The sequence below is a fragment of the Engystomops pustulosus genome, chromosome 5 (genome assembly GCF_040894005.1).
Source record: "Engystomops pustulosus chromosome 5, aEngPut4.maternal, whole genome shotgun sequence".
In the NCBI taxonomy this organism is placed as follows: Eukaryota; Metazoa; Chordata; class Amphibia; order Anura; family Leptodactylidae; genus Engystomops; species Engystomops pustulosus.
In genome coordinates, this window is record NC_092415.1 from 32,549,165 (window position 1) to 32,569,533 (window position 20,369).

At 46.0% G+C, this 20,369-nt stretch overlaps 1 protein-coding gene across 1 annotated transcript in view; it reads left to right on the plus strand.

Annotated features, from left to right (window-relative positions):
• The window catches only part of NECAB1 (N-terminal EF-hand calcium binding protein 1), a 104,807-nt gene that overhangs the window by 66,262 nt on the left and 18,176 nt on the right, over positions 1–20,369 (plus strand). Inside the window, exons 6-7 of the mRNA XM_072151553.1 lie at positions 9,066–9,202; positions 19,646–19,758. Of these exons, the coding sequence (XP_072007654.1) occupies positions 9,066–9,202; positions 19,646–19,758 (250 nt within the window). The remainder of the gene's footprint in view (positions 1–9,065; positions 9,203–19,645; positions 19,759–20,369) is intronic.

Genomic DNA, 20,369 nt, shown 5'->3' on the forward strand with positions numbered 1-20,369 from the left:
GTTGTGATGCCATAGCTGCTCACTGAACGGAACCCCATATGTGATGTCATAGCTGCTCACTGAACGGAACCCCATATGTGATGTCATAGCTGCTCACTGAACGGAACCCCATATGTGATGTCATAGCTGCTCACTGAACTGAACCCCATGTGTGATGTCATAGCTGCTCACTGAACTGAACCCCATATGTGATGTCATAGCTGCGCACTGAACTGAACCCCATATGTGATGTCATAGCTGCTCACTGAACTGAACCCCATATGTGATGTCATAGCTGCTCACTGAACTGAACCCCATATGTGATGTCATAGCTGCTCACTGAACTGAACCCCATGTGTGAAGTCATAGTTGCTCACTGAACTGAACCCCATATGTGATGTCATAGCTGCTCACTGAACTGAACCCCATGTGTGATGTCATAGCTGCTCACTGAACTGAACCCCATATGTGATGTCATAGCTGCTCACTGAACTGAACCCCATGTGTGATGTCATAGTTGCTCACTGAACTGAACCCCATATGTGATGTCATAGCTGCTTACTGAACTGAACCCCATGTGTGATGTCATAGCTGCTCACTGAACTGAACCCCATGTGTGATGTCATAGCTGCTCACTGAACTGAACCCCATGTGTGAAGTCATAGTTGCTCACTGAACTGAACCCCATATGTGATGTCATAGCTGCTCACTTGTCTAAAGTCCATTGTTGATTTCACAGCCTCTTGCTTGAATGAGCGCAAGTTGTGATGCCGTAACTGCTCAGTGAACTTAACCACTCTTGTGATGTCACAGCTGTTCACCTGTCTGAACCCCTCTTGTGATGTCATAGCTGTTCACCTATCTGAACCCCTCTTGTGATGTCACAGCAGTTCAACTGTCTGAACCCCTCTTGTGATGTCATAGCTGCTCACTGAACTGAACCCCATGTGTGATGTCATAGCTGCTCGCTGAACTGAACCCCATGTGTGATGTCATAGCTGCTCACTGAACTGAACCCCATGTGTGATGTCATAGTTGCTCACTGAACTGAACCCCATGTGTGATGTCATAGTTGCTCACTGATCTAAAGTCCATTGTTGATTTCACAGCCTTTTGCTTGAATGAGCGCAAGTTGTGATGCCGTAACTGCTCAGTGAACTTAACCACTCTTGTGATGTCACAGCTGTTCACCTGTCTGAACCCCTCTTGTGATGTCATAGCTGTTCACCTATCTGAACCCCTCTTGTGATGTCATAGCAGTTCACCTGTCTGAACCCCTCTTGTGATGTCATAGCTGTTCACCTATCTGAACCCCTCTTGTGATGTCATAGCAGTTCACCTGTCTAAACCCCTCTTGTGATGTCATAGCTGTTCACCAGTCTGAACCCCTCTTGTGATGTCATAGCTGTTCACCAGTCTGAACCCCTCTTGTGATGTCATAGCTGTTCGTCTGAAGTTCAGTTGTAAGATCCATCTTATTAGCCTATTTATAACCTATTTATGATGTCATAGTGGCTTCCCTTCCTTGTCATATTACGGTAGCCTTCCCATGGGGAGACATTCACAACATGGGCCCCATTTCTTCTTCTGCACCTTGCCTTACAGGGATCCTGTGCAACTGTAGGTTACATAAATGGTATGTCCCTCCCTACACCCGCACACTCAGTTCTGCTATGCAGAAATCTATTCCTACACACTTTCTGCAAATACAGCAGCTATAACTTGCTGAACCCATCTGACATCTGTGCCACAGAGTATCAGGCAGCCTGGAAGTGAAATCCAAGCAGACAGGTAAGTGGCGCTAGATGGAAATACCTGATTGGTTCTGACACTTGTGCGGTGATGGCATCAAGGTGCCAGGCAGGATGGCTGCCAGGGATAGGCAGTGTGATGTGTGTCCTATCCGCTAGTACATATTCTGTACAATTTCATCACAACATTTTGGTTTGTTGCTCCACATTACAGAGATAATTTGTAGAAAGGTTTATTCTCTGCTCCGCACAATTACATCTGATCCGCAGATGAGTTGACATGTTAAATTACTTGTTGTTTTCACAATATAAGAAAATCCACAACTCGTCCGTGTTAAGAAATAGCAAGTGACATAATGATTTCTCCCTAAGCACAATATCTGTATATACTGGAAGACAGGTTGGAGATGGTCAGGAGCCGACGAGGGCCATTGTGTCACATCAATAAGCGCTGATCTGTCTGCTTTACTTAAAGAGACAAAACACACTGTCCCCTAAGGGGCTTTAATGGCATTATTCACAACCTCAGATCATGACAGGGTTAACACTAGGACTTAAGATGAAGTTGCATCACAAGTGACTTCTAGTAAGGTTAATGTGAGCACACTTTATCAAAATCAATATCCAGTGTGTCTCCATGAGGAGTAACACTGTTTCTGAACATCTTGTGCCATGTAAACTTTATTTTCTAGCAGCCTCCAACTCTGAAATCAGTATCTCAAGTTTTGTAGTCCAATCTATAAAGGAAGCTGGTGGCATATGTAGTGCCTGAGTTAGGGGTAGCCCCAACGCTATGCCGGGTCCCCCATGCGTTACTGCTCTCCCATAACCTGAGATTTTTGCTCTCCAGAAAGGCATCCAGGCCTCTCTTGAACATGTACATAGAGTCCACCATAACCACCTCCTGCGGCAGAGAGTTCCATAGTCTCACTGCTCTAACAGTAAATAATCCCTATCTATTGAGATGCAGATGGAAGAAAAGAATAGGCTGCTATTGCGCTGCTCTTGATTCACAATGGTTTATGTAGTCAATAGTGTACATTGATGGACTGCTTCTTCCTGCATGACAATCCGTCACCAAACTGAGTTCCGGATAAGCGGCTCTACGCTGCAGCTCACCGCTACCCACATTGAATGGTCTGACCATTCTGAATGTATATGTGGCTCGATATGTATTGTATGTATTGTTACATGTGAGTACACCCACTCACTATTGGAATCATACTGCCTGCGCTGTGTTCTATATGTACCCTGTATACTTATCTATTGAGAAGGTAGAACCGCCTCTCCTCTAGGTGTAGATGATGCCCCGTCTAGGGTGATGGCAGAACCACCTCTCCTCTAGGTGTAGATGATGCCCCGTCTAGGGTGATGGCAGAACCACCTCTCCTCTAGGTGTAGAGGAAGCCCCCTGTCTATGGTGATGGTAGAACCGCCTCTCCTCTAGGTGTAGAGGATGCCCCCTGTCTATGGTGATGGTAGAACCTCCTCTCCTCTAGGTGTAGAGGATGCCCCCTGTCTATGGTGATGGCAGAACCTCCTCTCCTCTAGGTGTAGAGGATGCCCCCTGTCTATGGTGATGGTAGAACTGCCTCTCCTCTAGGTGTAGAGGATGCCCCCTGTCTATGGTGATGTTAGAACCACCTCTCCTCTAGGTGTAGAGGATGCCCTCTGTCTATGGTTATGGTAGAGCCACCTCTCCTCTAGGTGTAGAGGATGTCCCCTGTCTATGGTGAAGGTAGAACCTCCTCTCCTCTAGGTGTAGAGGATGTCCCCTGTCTATGGTGAAGGTAGAAACGCCTCTCCTCTAGGTGTAGAGGATGCCCTCTGTCTATGGTGATGGTAGAACTGCCTCTCCTCTAGGTGTAGAGGATGCCCCCTGTCTATGGTGATGGTAAAACCACCTCTCCTCTAGGTGTAGATGATGCCCTCTGTCTATGAGGATGGTTGAACCACCTCTCCTCTAGGTGTAGAGGATGTCCCTTTCTATGGTGATGGTAGAACTGCCTCTCCTCTAGGTGTAGAGGATGCCCCCTGTCTATGGTGATGGTAGAACCACCTCTCCTCTAGGTGTAGAGGATGCCCTCTGTCTATGAGGATGGTTGAACCACCTCTCCTCTAGGTGTAGAGGATGTCCCCTGTCTATGGTGATGGTAGAACCTCCTCTCCTCTAGGTGTAGAGGATGCCCCCTGTCTATGGTGATGGTAGAACCACCTCTCCTCTAGGTGTAGAGGATGCCACCTGTCTATGGTGATGGTAGAACCTCCTCTCCTCTAGGTGTAGAGGATATCCCTTTCTATGGTGATGGTAGAACTGCCTCTCCTCTAGGTGTAGAGGATGCCCCCTGTCTATGGTGATGGTAGAACCACCTCTCCTCTAGGTGTAGAGGATGCCCCCTGTCTATGGTGATGGTAGAACCACCTCTCCTCTGGGTGTAGAGGATGCCCCCTGTCTATGGTGATGGTAGAACCTCCTCTCCTCTAGGTGTAGAGGATGCCCCCTGTCTATGGTGATGGTAGAACCTCCTCTCCTCTAGGTGTAGAGGATGCCCCCCTGGTGGTGATGGTAGAACCACCTCTCCTCTAGGTGTAGAGGATGTCCCCTGTCTATGGTGATGGTAAAACCGCCTCTCCTCTAGGTGTAGAGGATGCCCCCTGTCTATGGTGATGGTAGAACCTCCTCTCCTCTAGGTGTAGAGGATGCCCCCTGTCTATGGTGATGGTAGAACCACCTCTCCTCTAGGTGTAGAGGATGCCCCCTGTCTATGGTGATGGTAGAACCACCTCTCCTCTAGGTGTAGAGGATGCCACCTGTCTATGGTGATGATAGAACTGCCTCTCCTCTAGGTGTAGAGGATGCCCCCTGTCTATGGTGATGATAGAACCTCCTCTCCACTAAATGTAGAGAATGTCCTTTGTCTATACTGATGAAAGAACAACCTCTCCTCTAGGTGTAGAGGATGCCCCCTGTCTATGGTGATGGTAGAACCTCCTCTCCTCTAGGTGTAGAGGATATCCCTTTCTATGGTGATGGTAGAACTGCCTCTCCTCTAGGTGTAGAGGATGCCCCCTGTCTATGGTGATGGTAGAACCACCTCTCCTCTAGGTGTAGAGGATGCCCCCTGTCTATGGTGATGGTAGAACCACCTCTCCTCTAGGTGTAGAGGATGCCCCCTGTCTATGGTGATGGTAGAACCACCTCTCCTCTAGGTGTAGAGGATGCCCCCTGTCTATGGTGATGGTAGAACCACCTCTCCTCTAGGTGTAGAGGATGCCCCCTGTCTATGGTGATGGTAGAACCACCTCTCCTCTAGGTGTAGAGGAAGCTCCCTGTCTATGGTGATGGTAGAACCACCTCTCCTCTAGGTGTAGAGGATGCCCCCTGTCTATAGTGATGGTAGAACCACCTCTCCTCTAGGTGTAGAGGAAGCTCCCTGTCTATGGTGATGGTAGAACCACCTCTCCTCTAGGTGTAGAGGAAGCTCCCTGTCTATGGTGATGGTAGAACCACCTCTCCTCTAGGTGTAGAGGAAGCTCCCTGTCTATGGTGATGATAGAACTGCCTCTCCTCTAGGTGTAGAGGATGCCCCCTGTCTATGGTGATGGTAGAACCACCTCTCCTCTAGGTGTAGAGGAAGCTCCCTGTCTATGGTGATGGTAGAACCACCTCTCCTCTAGGTGTAGAGAATGCCCCCTGTCTATGGTGATGGTAGAACCTCCTCTCCTCTAGGTGTAGAGGATGCACCCTGTCTATGGTGATGATAGAACTGCCTCTCCTCTAGGTGTAGAGGATGCCCCCTGTCTATGGTGATGATAGAACCTCCTCTCCACTAAATGTAGAGAATGTCCTTTGTCTATACTGATGAAAGAACAACCTCTCCTCTAGGTGTAGAGGATGCCCCCTGTCTATGGTGATGGTAGAACCTCCTCTCCTCTAGGTGTAGAGGATATCCCTTTCTATGGTGATGGTAGAACTGCCTCTCCTCTAGGTGTAGAGGATGCCCCCTGTCTATGGTGATGGTAGAACCACCTCTCCTCTAGGTGTAGAGGATGCCCCCTGTCTATGGTGATGGTAGAACCACCTCTCCTCTAGGTGTAGAGGATGCCTCCTGTCTATGGTGATGGTAGAACCACCTCTCCTCTAGGTGTAGAGGATGCCCCCTGTCTATGGTGATGGTAGAACTGCCTCTCCTCTAGGTGTAGAGGATGCCCCCTGTCTGTGGTGATGGTAGGACTGCCTCTCCTCTAGGTGTAGAGGATGCCCCCTGTCTATGGTGATGGTAGAACCTCCTCTCCTCTAGGTGTAGAGGATATCCCTTTCTATGGTGATGGTAGAACTGCCTCTCCTCTAGGTGTAGAGGATGCCCCCTGTCTATGGTGATGGTAGAACCACCTCTCCTCTAGGTGTAGAGGATGCCCCCTGTCTATGGTGATGGTAGAACCACCTCTCCTCTAGGTGTAGAGGATGCCCCCTGTCTATGGTAATGGTAGAACCATCTCTCCTCTAGGTGTAGATGATGCCCCCTGTCTATGATGATGGTAGAACCGCCTCTCCTCAAGATGTAGAGGATGCCCCTGGTCTATGGTAATGGTAGAATCGCCTCGCCTCTAGATATAGAGGATGCCCCCTGTCTATGGTGATGGTAGAACCGCCTCTCCTCTAGGTGTAGAGGATGCCCCCTGTCTATGGTGATGGTAGAACCACCTCTCCTCTAGGTGTAGAGGATGCCCCCTGTCTATGGTGATGGTAGAACCACCTCTCCTCTAGGTGTAGAGGATGCCCCCTGTCTATGGTGATGGTAGACCCACCTCTCCTCTAGGTGTAGAGGATGCCCCCTGTCTATGGTGATGGTAGAACCACCTCTCCTCTAGGTGTAGAGGAAGCTCCCTGTCTATGGTGATGGTAGAACCACCTCTCCTCTAGGTTTAGAGAATGCCCCCTGTCTATGGTGATGGTAGAACCTCCTCTCCTCTAGGTGTAGAGAATGCCCCCTGTCTATGGTGATGGTAGAACCTCCTCTCCTCTGGGTGTAGAAGATGCCCCCTGTCTATGGTGATGATAATACTGCCTCTCCTCTAGGTGTAGAGGATGCCCCCTTTCTATGGTGATGGTAGAACCTCCTCTCCTCTAGGTGTAGAGGATGCCCCCTGTCTATGGTGATGGTAGAACCTCCTCTCCTCTAGGTGTAGAGGATGTCCCCTGTCTATGGTGATGGTAGAACCTCCTCTCCTCTAGGTGTAGAGGATGCCCCCTGTCTATGGTGATGATAGAACCTCCTCTCCACTAAATGTAGAGAATGTCCTTTGTCTATACTGATGAAAGAACAACCTCTCCTCTAGGTGTAGAGGATGCCCCCTGGCTATGGTGATGGTAAAGCCGCCTCTCCTCTAGGTGTAGAGGATGCCCCCTGTCTATGGTGATGGTAGGACTGCCTCTCCTCTAGGTGTAGAGGATGCCCCCTGCCTGTAGCAATTGCAGAACCGCCTCTCCTCTAGACGTAGAGGATGTCCCCTGTCTATGGTGATGGTAGAACCTCCACTCCTCTAGGTGTGGAGGATGTCTCCTGTCTATGGTGATGGTAGAACTGCCTTTCCTATATGCATAGAGGATGCCCCCTGTCTATGGTGATAGAGCAGTGCCCAGGTTATGGGGTGGCCCTAACACCATGCTGGGTCCGCCAAGCACCATTGAGGTGTCACCTCTTGTTACTGCTCTCTGGAAGGGATGGTAAGACATGGTGCACCCCAATGGGAAATAAGTTCAGAGAGGCAGGGTCTGCAGTGAACAGTTACCTTTTTACTGTAGAAATTCAGGTACAAAGCAAAACAAGCAAGCTGACTTCTCCAATCTCCTCCCTGGCAGAAGAAGGGTTCTATGCAGAGGAAAGGCCTAGACTAGCTAAATTCTTTCTCATAAGGCTGATACCCTGGTGACCGGCTAGGATCCAGGGTCTGTGGCTGTATATCCCCATCTCAGCTTCTTCTTCTGGTTGCTCAGGTAGACTAGTACTGTAGTCTTCCTCTTCATATTCTGTTCTCTAACTGCAGACTCTAACAACTGGGATTGTTCTCCTTCTACCAGAGGAGGAATGGTTACATTTCAACACCAGAGCCAGATCATATAACTATCAAAATGTACAAAAATCAGGCAAATATAGATATCCCTAAGGCTTCATGCAGGCAGGCGGGTGCAGGAGAGCAGAGGGGTGAGCCCCACACCTCCCCTCTGCATAGAAAGCTGAATGGCCACCACCGCAAAACAGCAAATTATAGGACATGTCCCATATTTCCCTGGTGACTGCCCGGCCAGTTCATGGTGCGGTGATCTGGTGCCATGGATCTCTATGGCCAGTTAGTTAGCATTACAGCCTTGCAGCACTGGGGACCTGGGTTAAAGGAAACCTACCACTTGTAGTGGCAGGTTTCTGATGGAAATACCGGGCACCAGCTCAGGGTGAGCTGGTGCCGGAGCTTATTTTCGTTAGTGTTTTAAACCGCGGTATCGCGGTTTAAAACACTTTTTAAACTTTATAGCCGGCGCAGGCAGGTACGCGCTCGGCGCTTACCGTGCGCGCGGCTACATAGGAAGTGAATGAGAGCCGCGCGCACGGTAAGCGCCGAGCGCGTACCTCCCTGCGCCGGCTATAAAGTTTAAAAAGTGTTTTAAACCGCGATACCGCGGTTTAAAACACTAACAAAAATAAGCTCCGGCACCAGCTCACCCTGAGCTGGTGCCCGGTATTTCCATCAGAAACCTGCCACTACAAGTGGTAGGTTTCCTTTAAAGTCTCAGGGTCAACATCTGCAAAGAGTTTGTATGTTCTCTCTGTGTTTGCATGGGTTTCCTCCAGGTCCTCCTGTTTCCTCCCACACTCCAAAACATACTGGTAGGTTGATTAGATTGATAGCCCCGTTGGGGACAGGGATTGATTTGGCAAAGCTCTGTGCAGCGCTGCATAATCTGTGTGCACTATATAAATAAAGGAATTATTATTATGGTCAAATATAGAAGAAAAATCCCCTTTCCAGACACCATTCTGTGAAAATAAGAACATTAATTCCCTGGTAGCAGGGTATGTGTAAAAACATGCAGGAACGTCAATGTGCCCATAGAACTATCACTTAAAAGAAATAAATATGATGCGTTTTCTCTGTAACTAATAAAAATCAGCACAATCGTACATGACATATGGTATCACACAGAATGATTAGTTGTATATTTGGTTGTGTATAATTCTGCATAAATCCAGTCTACAATGAAAGGAGCAGCTTAGGCATTTGAGTGCATTTTGGAATGATATTTTATGTCTAACATCAGGCTCTTCTTCCTTTCAGCAATATCAAAACGCCTCAAAACTGGAACAGTTTGTGACTCGTTTTTTGTTGAAAGAAACATTGAACCAGCTGCAGTCTCTACAGAACTCATTAGAATGTGCCATGGAAACCACCGAGGAGCAGACCCGCCAGGAACGGTAGGTGCATGTTCACACGTCATCTGGCCTGCTGGTCTCTAAACTTTTTAGATCTCATTGCTTATTAAGCCCACAGCTTTATTCCAGTCTACAGTATTGTAGTCTCAGAAAGGGGCACTTACTCATAGATCCAAGCACTGCAACTGTGTTAATATTCTTATATTTGATATCCATTTCCACCTTCCATCTAAAATCAACTTAAAATTATGATAATGAGCCAGAAGGGCTCTGCGGTGCGTTCCCAGGGTCCATCTGTACTGTAGCTTCATGGGCTGTTACACTGTCTCCCCTCCCGATCTGCTCCCTCGGCACTTCCCCCTCCCTCCACTTGCTGTAAAGATGGTTTCAGCACATAGTGGGAGGTTGGGATGTGCTTCTGCACAGTGTAACAGCCTGTGAATCTGCAGCAAGGAGGGGCTCTGTTAATGCCCCCCCCCCCAGAGCTCTTATGATTCATTTTGCATAATATTAAAAGTTGATTTTAGAAGGAAAGAGGCAATGGATAACAATTATAGGAAGGTAGCCCGACGAAGTCGCTTTAGGCAACAATATGCGTGGGGATGTTGTTATAATTTGACCCACTTCATCTGTGTGGGCTGAGGGTGCTCATTGTGTTGGAGTTACCGTACCCACCACGTTTTGCTTATGTATTTGTACTACACTATTGTTAAATGTTTTTAGCTATCACATGTATTGTTTTTCTATTTTGGTTTCAACTTGAAATAAAGATGTGTATTTGTGCAACTTTTGTCCACGTATGCGCCTTTTCTTTGTGAATAAATATAAGAAGATTTCCACAGTAATGGTGCCTGGATCTATGAGAAAGTGTTCAAGATGCTCGATTTTGATGATAAATTTCCTTTAAGCTTTCTGTCCTGTATCCACTCACATCTGAGATATAAAGGAACCTGCTAAAGTGTCTAATGACTTAACACCTTACAGACATTCACTGGATAGTCTAATCACGTCAGAGAGGTGAATCATCAACATAAATATTCTCTAGGAATGGAGAGAGTTAATAATTAGCCTCCTTATCTGTCTGAAATGGATGGACGCACATACACTGCACACTACAGGAGAAAAAGTATAAAAAATGTACAGAGAAGCTATTTAACTTAATGAAGTATATAGCAAAGTTTAATATTATTACCTGCACTATTCATTTTCTGCCTTCTCTAAGTAATTGCATTACAATATAATTGTGTGTTTGAACTTACCTTGCTTCCTGACAGAATCCTCTGTTTAGTCCTAAGGGTTTGGATTTGGTTTGGATGCATTTCAAAAAACAAAACTTAACTTGTCTGTGCTGTTCACTCCTCAGCTCTCTGTCCCCACCTTCGTGCTCCTGTACAGCTCCTCCCTCACCACGCTGTGAGCTCTGTTCCTGTGAACGAGCACCAAAAATTTCAATCTTCATATTATCAGACCAGAGATTATCTCTCATAGTTTGGGAGTCATTCATGTGTTTTTTGCACGATGTATGCGGCTTTCATATGTCTTGCACTGAGTAGAGGCTTCTGTCAGCAGACTCTGCCACAAAGCCTGGACTGGTGGAGACCTCAGTGATAGTTGACTTTTTGGAACTTTCTCCCATCTCCCTCCTACATCTCTGGAGCTCAGCCACAATGATCTTGGGTTTCTTCTTTACCTCTCTCTCCAAGGCTCTTCTCCCACGATTCCTTAGTTTGGCTAGACAATCAAAGAAGAGCTGTAGTCATCCCAAACTTCTTACATTTAAGTATTATGGAGGCCACTGTGCTCTTAGGAACCTTGAGTGCTGCATAAATTCTTTTGTAACCTTAGTCAGATCTGTGCCTTGCCACAATTCTGTCTCTGAGCTCCTTGGGCAGTTACGTAGACCTCGTGATTCTCGTGTGCTCTGACATGCACTGTGAGATGTGAGGTCTTATATAGGCAGGTGTGTGCATTTCCTAATCAAGTCCAATCAACAAAGCAGGAGTCCAATGAAGGAGTAGAACCATCTCAAGGAGGATCAGAAGAATCAGCAACAATATCTACACTTCTGTTTGTTTCTGTCAACATGGGGTACAGAGTGTACATTAATGAGCAAAAAACAAACTTTTTTGATCTTTTTTTTGTACTCCAATTGTCTGCAATGAGACAAAGAGTGAAAAATGTAAAGGGGTCTAAATACTTTCCATACCCACTGTATATGCACTATGGGCAGTCCTTTTAGAGGTTAGTATTAGTGAGCTCACACCCAGACAAAACTTCTAGTTTTCATCTCTTGTATATGCAGTGTGTAGTGTAGGTACCAGATTATCACTTATGGGAGGCCGTTGGTCCCAGTGACTCTCACAACCTCCTTTAGTCTGTGAGACCCACTATCTGATCTTTAACAAGTGTTATGGTGATTTTCCCATTACAAATGTCAAAAATATCCTCCCCTGCACTATGCTTACATCTAGCTCTATTCTACATGAAGATATGATTGTCTCATCACTTTGTCTTTTCTACTTTTTCCCCTTTTGGATTGTATGACAGGCATCTTGGTTTCTTAAAATACGTGATTTGGATTTATTAGAAACACATCAGTCACTATGAAGATGTTCTTCATCTCAGTAATATGACAAGTGTGACACATAGCGATGCCGCTCCATCCTCTTTAAAGGTTCCCATAAAATGGAGGTGTTATGAGATGAGGCTCTGAGATCTCCGAGCATATCCAGAGGACCTGACAACATTGTAGAATCTCTTTACCACCTAGAGCTTGCAAATCCCTGACTGCAGAAGCAAACGCACACGGCAGGAACAAAGTTTTCCTTTTAAGAAGTATAAATGCTTCCCATCCGAGCACATTTTGCTTTATTCATAGTTTTATATTTCCACTTTAAATGTTTGAAACTTTATCCAACATTTGACGAAAAGTTTTTTGTTGCTTATGCTCCATGAAATAAGTGTCTGCCAAATGTGTGTGAATATTGTGAATATTCAACACCCCCCCATCAGATTTATAAAACGTGACAATAGAGTGAAAATTCAATGCACAGGGATATCATATACAGGCAGTCCCCGGGTTACGTACAAGATAGGGACTGGGGGTTTGTTCTTAAGTTGAATTTGTATGTAAGTCGAAACTGTATATTTTATAATTGAAGTTCTAGACAATTTTTTTTTTTGCCCCCTTGACAATTGGAGTTTCAAATTTTTTGCTGTAATTGGACCAAGGATTATCAATAAAGCTTCATTACAGACACCTTACAGCTGATCATTGCAGTCTGGGACTATAGTAAAGCATCCAGAGAGCTTCACCAGAGGTCACAGTGGGCAGAGGGGTCCGTCTGTAACTATGGGTTGTCTGTAAGTCGGGTGTCCTTAAGTAGGGGACCGCCTGTATTATATGGTTTCCGTTTAACTAAAGAAAAACCTTGGATTTGGCCACCACTTGAAATTGGCCACCACTAGAGATGAGCAAGCACTAAAATGCTCGGGTGCTCGTTATTCGAGACAAACTTTTCCCGATGCTCGAGTGCTCGTCTCGAATAACGAGCCCCATTGAAGTCAATTAGAGACCCGAGCATTTTTCACTGAACGAACACATTGAAAGAACACTGAAGAAGAACAAATTCCAGATGTTTGCAGATGTTTTCACTGAAAAAACACATTGAAAGAACACAGTGTAGAACAGATTACAGATGCTCCGTACATGGACAATCTGTTCCGAAGACACGCGTGCAGAACGGTGTTCTCCGCAATAGTATCTGAGAACAATATGTGTGAAGAACACCTTCCAGATGTTCCCATACAGCTTGCTGTGGGTGTTAAATCTGTGTCTGGGTCTTCTACTGTTTGGCTGAGAAGGTGCTAAATTCTGTTCGGTGCTTTTCAGTCGTCAGTCTGAACAGTGCTCTATTTCTGGACTGTTGGAAATCTGCAACCCGTGCTCTGGACCACCAACGATTAAGGCTCACATACCTTCTGTCTCTCTCACTCTGTTGCACTCAGTGGGGCACAGATTCAGATTCTTGACCTTCCCTTTGTGTTGTTTGTTTGTCTTGTTACGTGTTTACATTCTCTTACAGGAAGGGAACAAGGCCCAGTTATTGGCCACTGTTTAAGGAGGACCCAATAAGCAGGCAGGGACAGTTTGGGGGGATCCTGTCCTTGTCCATCAGGTTTAGCTGTTGGTCAGCAGAGAAGAGTGAATGGGGGACTTCCTATTAGGAATACTGGAAATATGAAATGCTGATCCATACATTGGACTTTATTGTATTTTAATTGGCAAATATAGATCTGTAATAAGGAATGTGCCATCCGCTACGTATCGGCTTCTTCACTAGAACATAGGAAGAAATCTCAGATCATCCTCCCATCATCATACAGCTTCAGAGCAATAGTGCATGAACCAAAAGCTAAAGATTTCCCTGACATGTGTATCCACCTCCGCCAGCTTCCCTGCTCCACTTTCCTTTTCTTCCCCTAAAGGAAAATCCTCTGACTCATCCGCAGACACATTCTTTCCGCATCCCATTCTACATTATTTGTAAATTGAAAATAAAAATGTGCATACACATCTCATTTCCTATCGTTTACCCGGACCAGCGTCTAGAATAATGGTGATGCCCTCCGGACGCTGCATCCATTCTACATTAATAATGCAATGACCAAGAATAAATCTAAACATGTTAGCGAAATAGCAGCAGACTGGGAGGCATAAAATAGGGTCAACATAAACTGAGCAATATCCTAACATATATTCATATATACACATATATAGTGATAGCTCCACTATCCTTATATACTATATAGTTATCATTCAGTGCCCTTGTGCCCACATAATAGTTCCCCTACCAGTTATAGTGCAGGTTTTCTGGAGCTCTACACACATGCGAATGCCCAATCTTGGTTGACCTCCACTTAAAATACTCCCTTTCTGTAAGCCTAAACTTCTGCCGGTCCCTGTCTCACCTTATGACACAATTTGAGTAGCTTATGTCCCCCTTTAGGTAGCTCTGTTTTGCCCTACTTTAGTAGCCCCCTTTCCCCATTCCCCTACCCTTTCTTACCTGCAGTCAAATGAAAAAATAAATCAGATTCTTACCTTTTCTCGGTTCCTTGCATCTGATCTTCTTCTCTGCTGCTGTTATACATGTATCTGAAGCTGACAGGTGCAATGACCTCATCATGCTGAGTCAGCTGCCGCACACAGTAGCATCAGAGGCACAATGGTGGAGCAGGAAGTCAGTGGGGCACATTTACTTACCCGTCTGCAGAGTTCACGAAAGTGCATTGTCCGTCTATAATGCACTGTGCAACGATTCACTAAGATCGTGTGCCCGATATTCTGCATGTGTCGCTTCACCGCTCAGGTCCACTGGAGTTCACCTTCTTCTTCCCGGTGCATGTAAGTGCATTGTCTTGCGACACAATTTGACATTTAAATCCTGCACTCAGTACGAATCAGGGCCGCCCCCCCATTTCTGTCGCATGGAAGGCAGTGCAGCTGACCCACAATCCAATTGCGTGCGACACAATCCCAGCGCAAATCCCGAAAACCGTCAACAGTCTGGCGAAAGTGCGATCCGCGACCCTTAGCCCCAATGTCTCCCTGAATTTTGAAATCAATTCTATCTGCATCCTGTCTGGGCCTGTCTCCGCCTAGGACCACGCAGAGAAAGGCTTGGTAGTTCCACCAATGATTCTATCTACTATTTACTGTATGGATACTGTAGAGTGTTCTCTCTGCTATCCTGATATACAGAACATTTGGCATTTCTAGAACTCCAAGACTGGGGGTCCAAATCGCAGAGCATGGAGTTTGCGGCTCCCTGTTTTACCAGATACAATGGGGGAGATGAATCTCCCTGTCCTGGCCAGTTTCTGGCATTCTCTGATGAAGACCGGCTGGAAGCAGGGCTGCCAGGGGCTGGACCGTGGCATAAACGCCCGACCCATCACGTTATTTATAGTCTCTGCCAGAAAACCAGCGGAGACTATAGCAAAAAACTCTAGGCAGAGTTTGCGCCCAGTCTCTTAGTGAATAGTGGTGCATAAGTGCAGTGTAAACACCAGTCTTAATGAATTCCCCAAACTATCGCACCAGGTACAATTTAAAAACCAGCAGCATGGAAATATGGAAATATACTGCCGACACGTGTTACCGGTATGGAGACCAATCACATAATCAATGGTTCCCATACAGGATGATAAGTGCTTCTTGTGAGTGGGGGTCATTGGGGGATAGATTTGATAACATCATTGCGCAGGGTCTGGGGAATTCCTATGGAAAAGGATCCTTACTACTTGTTACTCTTTCCGTCTCTTTTTCACACTTTGTAGCTTTCACAGAAAATGAATACAGACAAAAGGAAAGTGAGCAATGAAATGTATAATTAATGGAAGCAAATCTCATGCATTGTAATGAAGGCTGCTGAATACATTGCTGTCTGATTCATTCACGATACCTCGCCGTTATGTCGCCTCTTACATACAAAACGGATCAAATGCTATTTCATGATCCAAAGGCAGCATGAAACAGACTATGTAACAAGGCTGGATGTTACTGGGGGATGATACGTTGTTATGAATGATATATACGAATACAGAGCTCCATATGGATATGTCATCTGTAATACAATGCAGGTATAGGATTTCATTGGATAAGACAGGTGAGGCAATGACAAGTAATGATTGACTCAAGGTCTTCTCCATTGCTGCCCCGTCCTCTTCCTGGTGGCATTACCCCAACCAGGGGCTGATTAAGACTGGCATAGGCATGACTATAAGGATATTACAGCTCCATATCTGGATTTCACTTCCAAATATGATGCTAGAGTGAAGTTTCTTGGGTGTGCGTCCTTTCTGCCTGATTTCAATCTGCGGTTTCAGGACCTTTGGTCTCTTGTGTACATGTGTATTGAGAGCAGGATCAAATTTGGTGGGTGGTTTGGGTATCCATAGTCCTCCTAGAAGTCTTGTGTCCATGTATTATAAACCACTACTGACCACACCCCCACAGTACGGCGGCCATTAGAGTCTGGTGCGTATATTAATTGTGTACACTGCAGCCGTCCAGGTCACTATAGTCCTGATTTGGCAATATCTTTGTATTTAAAGAAGTCTCCTTTAGGCCTGGCCAGTCATTCATCATCAGCACCATATTTATGGTACATGGCTAACATTTCCAGCTGGGAATTCGCTCATACAAGAAGAAAGTCTTTCCCATCCTATCCAAATGCAGTAACCGCTCATTTCTCAGGCTGGGTCTTCTCTGTTGTGCAAACATTGGAAGGAAATACAGTATATAGAGGGTGAAATAAGCATTGAACACATAACCGAGTAAATATCATTGTACAGGTGCTATTGTCATGATAGTCTTACCAGATGCCTGCATGCACACTACGATGTCATCAGGCCGTGTCATAGTGTCTGCGCGGGTGAGCGCATAGAAGCCGAGAAACAGGAAGAGCTGCTAGGAGCGCTGGAGGTTTGGGCAAACATGGGTTATTTTTTCATATAATGAACGACTGCTGGGTATTTCCTTATTGGGGGAGGCTGCTGGATATTTCATTACTGGGGGGGCTGCTGGGCATGTCGTTAGTGAGGGGAGACTGCTGGATATTTCATTACTGGGGGAGGCTGCTGTTGTCATTTCATTAGTGACGTGAGGCTGCTGGGTATTTTATTATTGGAGGAGGCTGAATTTTATTAGTGGGGGGCTGTTGATGTGGTACTGTGGGGTGATATCCAAACATACTGGGGGTCATTTACTGAGGGCCCAAATCACGTTTTGCCGTCGGGTTTCCTGAATTTTCCCTGAATTGCCCCGGTTTTTGGCACATGCGATCGGATTGTGGCTCATCGGGGCCATCAGAAAACCTGACGGATTCGGAAAAACTGCCGTATTTTAAAAAAAGCGCTTACCTGCACCCAGGATAGCTTGGTGAACTCCAGTGAACTCCGACAGACTTCAGCGCAGCAGCAACACCTGGTGGACATCGGGCGCACTACCTTAGTGAATCGCCGTAAGACCCGAATCCCCCACAGAGAAGGCGCCGTTGGATCGCGAATGGACCGGTTAAGTAGATCTGCCCCACTGTGTATTATGGGATGCAAAAAGTTTCATATTGGTCTCATCTGACCAAATTCTGCCAGTATTTCACTGGTTTGCCTAAATGTTGCTGCGCAAACATTAAATGCACATGAACATGATGGGGGTCATTTACTAATGGCCCGATTCGCGTTTTCCCGACGTGTTACCCGAATATTTCCGATTTGCGCCGATTTCCCCTGAATTGCCCCGGGATTTTGGCGCACGCGATCGGATTGTGGCGCTGGCATGCACGCGACGGAAATGGGGGGGCGTGGCCGAACGAAAACCCAACGAATTCTGAAAAACCGCCGCATTTTTTTAAAAAAATGTGTCGCAGAGCTTGCACTTACCTTCACTAGGAATAGGCCGGTGAACTTCAGTGCAGCAGCGCCGCCTGGTGGACTTCGGAGGAACTGCCTTAATGAATCCCTGCCGGACCCGAATCCACCGCAGAGAACGCGCTGCTGGATCGCGAATGGACCGGGTAAGTAAATCTGCCCCGATGTGTTCAGCAATGGAGTCTTGTGTGTTGATGGTGCATACAGGCCCTGGAGGTCGAGCACTGATTCTTGGTCTTTCTGTCGCTCTCATTAGATTATTTGGTTACGAATAAAATTTCTTATATAACATTTCCTAAATAACTCTGTTTCCGCGATGGCTCCCATTAGCTGTCACAGATCCTCCCGCATCCACAGCTATTTTTTCCAGAATCTGAGAAGCTAAGAGGCTTTGCAATTAAGCAAATCTCAGCAAAATGTTTTGCAGTGATTAAAAGCAATCATGTATGCTAATGACACCACTCGATATTCTCCGCCTTCCTTTTTGGGATATTAGCAGGTGCCTTTGTGTATTCCGCAGTGATGCACTACATCTGCCATGGAAATGAAACACTTACAGATATATTTTATAGTCATTTACTACAGATAACCACCAGTTCCAAAAAATGATGCAGATTTATGGTTTTTTTAAAATGCAAAATCCAAGTTTAATATTCCCTGTAAAAATAATACAGAGCAAACCTCCAGCACTGAATTCTCAAATATGTACCAGCTCTTAGCACTCATCTATACAAGAGCCCTTCCAGGACCTTTGAGGGATCTCCAACAGCTGTAGAAGTAAAAACGAATTTAAGAGGACCCCCCGCCTCCTTTTCCAAGAAGCTTGGTTCTGCACCAGGGTATAGGCAATAATTCTCAAAACATTAACAAGGTTCTTATGATGGACCCAGGCTCAAACACAATAATGGATCCCAGAAGTCCGGCAAAAGACAACCCAATTTTATACTACTAGAGGAGAGGGCTTTTGCACCAAGGGCTCGTGGAGGGGCGTGAAGGGGGCATGGCCGGCAGGGAGTGGGCTAGACGCGGCTTTCCTTTCCCTGTGCATAGGCATTCGCTGTAGCCGGAGAATTTTCTTAGGTGAACATTCCCCGGCTGCGTTTCTTTCTATGCCAAGCCCTGCACATGCCCCTGCCGGATACATCAAGAGACTGGAGCCACATGATGTATTCGGCTGCACTGATGCAGAGACGGGGCTATCATACACCAGCACTGGCAAGTGCTGGCGTATAATAAATAACCACCCTAAAGTCTATTTCTTGAAGACTTGATGGAAAGTGGGCCCCAAGAGTCTAAAGGGCCAAAGAAACCTATAGAAACCTGTCATTGTCAGATAGTTTGTAGGCGCTGGTATGTGAACACTATACGGTGGTATGGCTTGGATACTACAGGGAAATTTAGCAATAGATCAGAAATGGCTTATGAGTTATGTAAGACCAAGGGCCCCATATAACATCATGGCACAGGGGCCCTCTGAGGCTAGTGCGACATATTCCTAGAAACAATGCCGTCCCAGGTGATAATACTTCAGCGTATCATACAACATGCATGAAATCAGAAGCATATCTCCACCAGAAAGCTCCTGCACCTCTGTGCACACCCGGGCTTCATAGGAAACATCTGTAGCAGGGCTGTATACAGGAACCCTTATAAATACACTTCAGCAAAAAATAGATCAAAAATAAAATAAGTCAAGAGTGCAAATATCAGCCTCACATTAATGTGTAACATAGCAAAAATATGGTTGACACTCAAGACTATAGAAGAGCAGCTCAACGCAGAGAACTCACAGCACAGCTATATCAGGACAGGCCACCTGTGCACCAAGTCCAGCTACTATACTGGAATAAAAATGCAAATTTCACAGTTCTGCTGCTACAAACATCACAAAAAAAGGTATGGTTACACAGATCTCCAGGGCTAACACTGTCTGCAGCAAAACTGCTAATAAACTACTCCTTTAAATAGTACAAGAATCTTTAGTTTATGGACCACTATGTACCTTCTCTTTGAAAGTTCAAACTAAATTGTGTTATTTCTGTTTTCATACAGACAAGGTCCTACTAAGCCTCATGTACTGTCAATCCCGTGGTCTGGAAAACGATCTAATCGAAGGCTTCAGAGGAACAACAGCTTTTCCCCTAACAGCCCGCAGTTCTCCCTCGGTAAGTGTTATCCAGCATTTATCATTTATATATGTGTTTGTTTCCGATGATTCTGTTTATATTATATAAGATTATAAGTTAAAGGGAACCTACCACCATGATTCTACCTCTAAAGGTAGAACGGGACGTGAGGATTAGCCCTTTTTAGAGCTAATCCTCATGTCCCCGCTATCTTTTTAAAATCTTTAACACCCTAATATGTAAATTTTCTAAAGCGCCTACTGGGGCGTGGAGTAGCCGGACATGAGGAAACACGTCGCGGCTACTCCACGCCCCAGTAGCCTCTTTTCTCCTACTACCCTGACATCTTCAGCGCGCAGCTACAAGGAGCCCTTGTCCTAGAAGCCGGCGTTATGTGCATGCGCGAAACAGCCGGCCCGCGGCTGCGCGACCATGCTCCGAAACTGGAGCTACTGCGCATGCACAGAACTCTGGCTTCTTGGACGAGGGCACGCAGCTATGAGGAGCTGCGCGCCGAAGATGTCAGGGTAGGAGACGACATGTAGCCTCATGTCCAGCTACTCCACGCCCCAGAAGCCGCTTTAGAAAATTTACATATTAGGGTATTAAAGATTTTAAGAAGATAGCGGGGACGTGAGGATTAGCTCTAA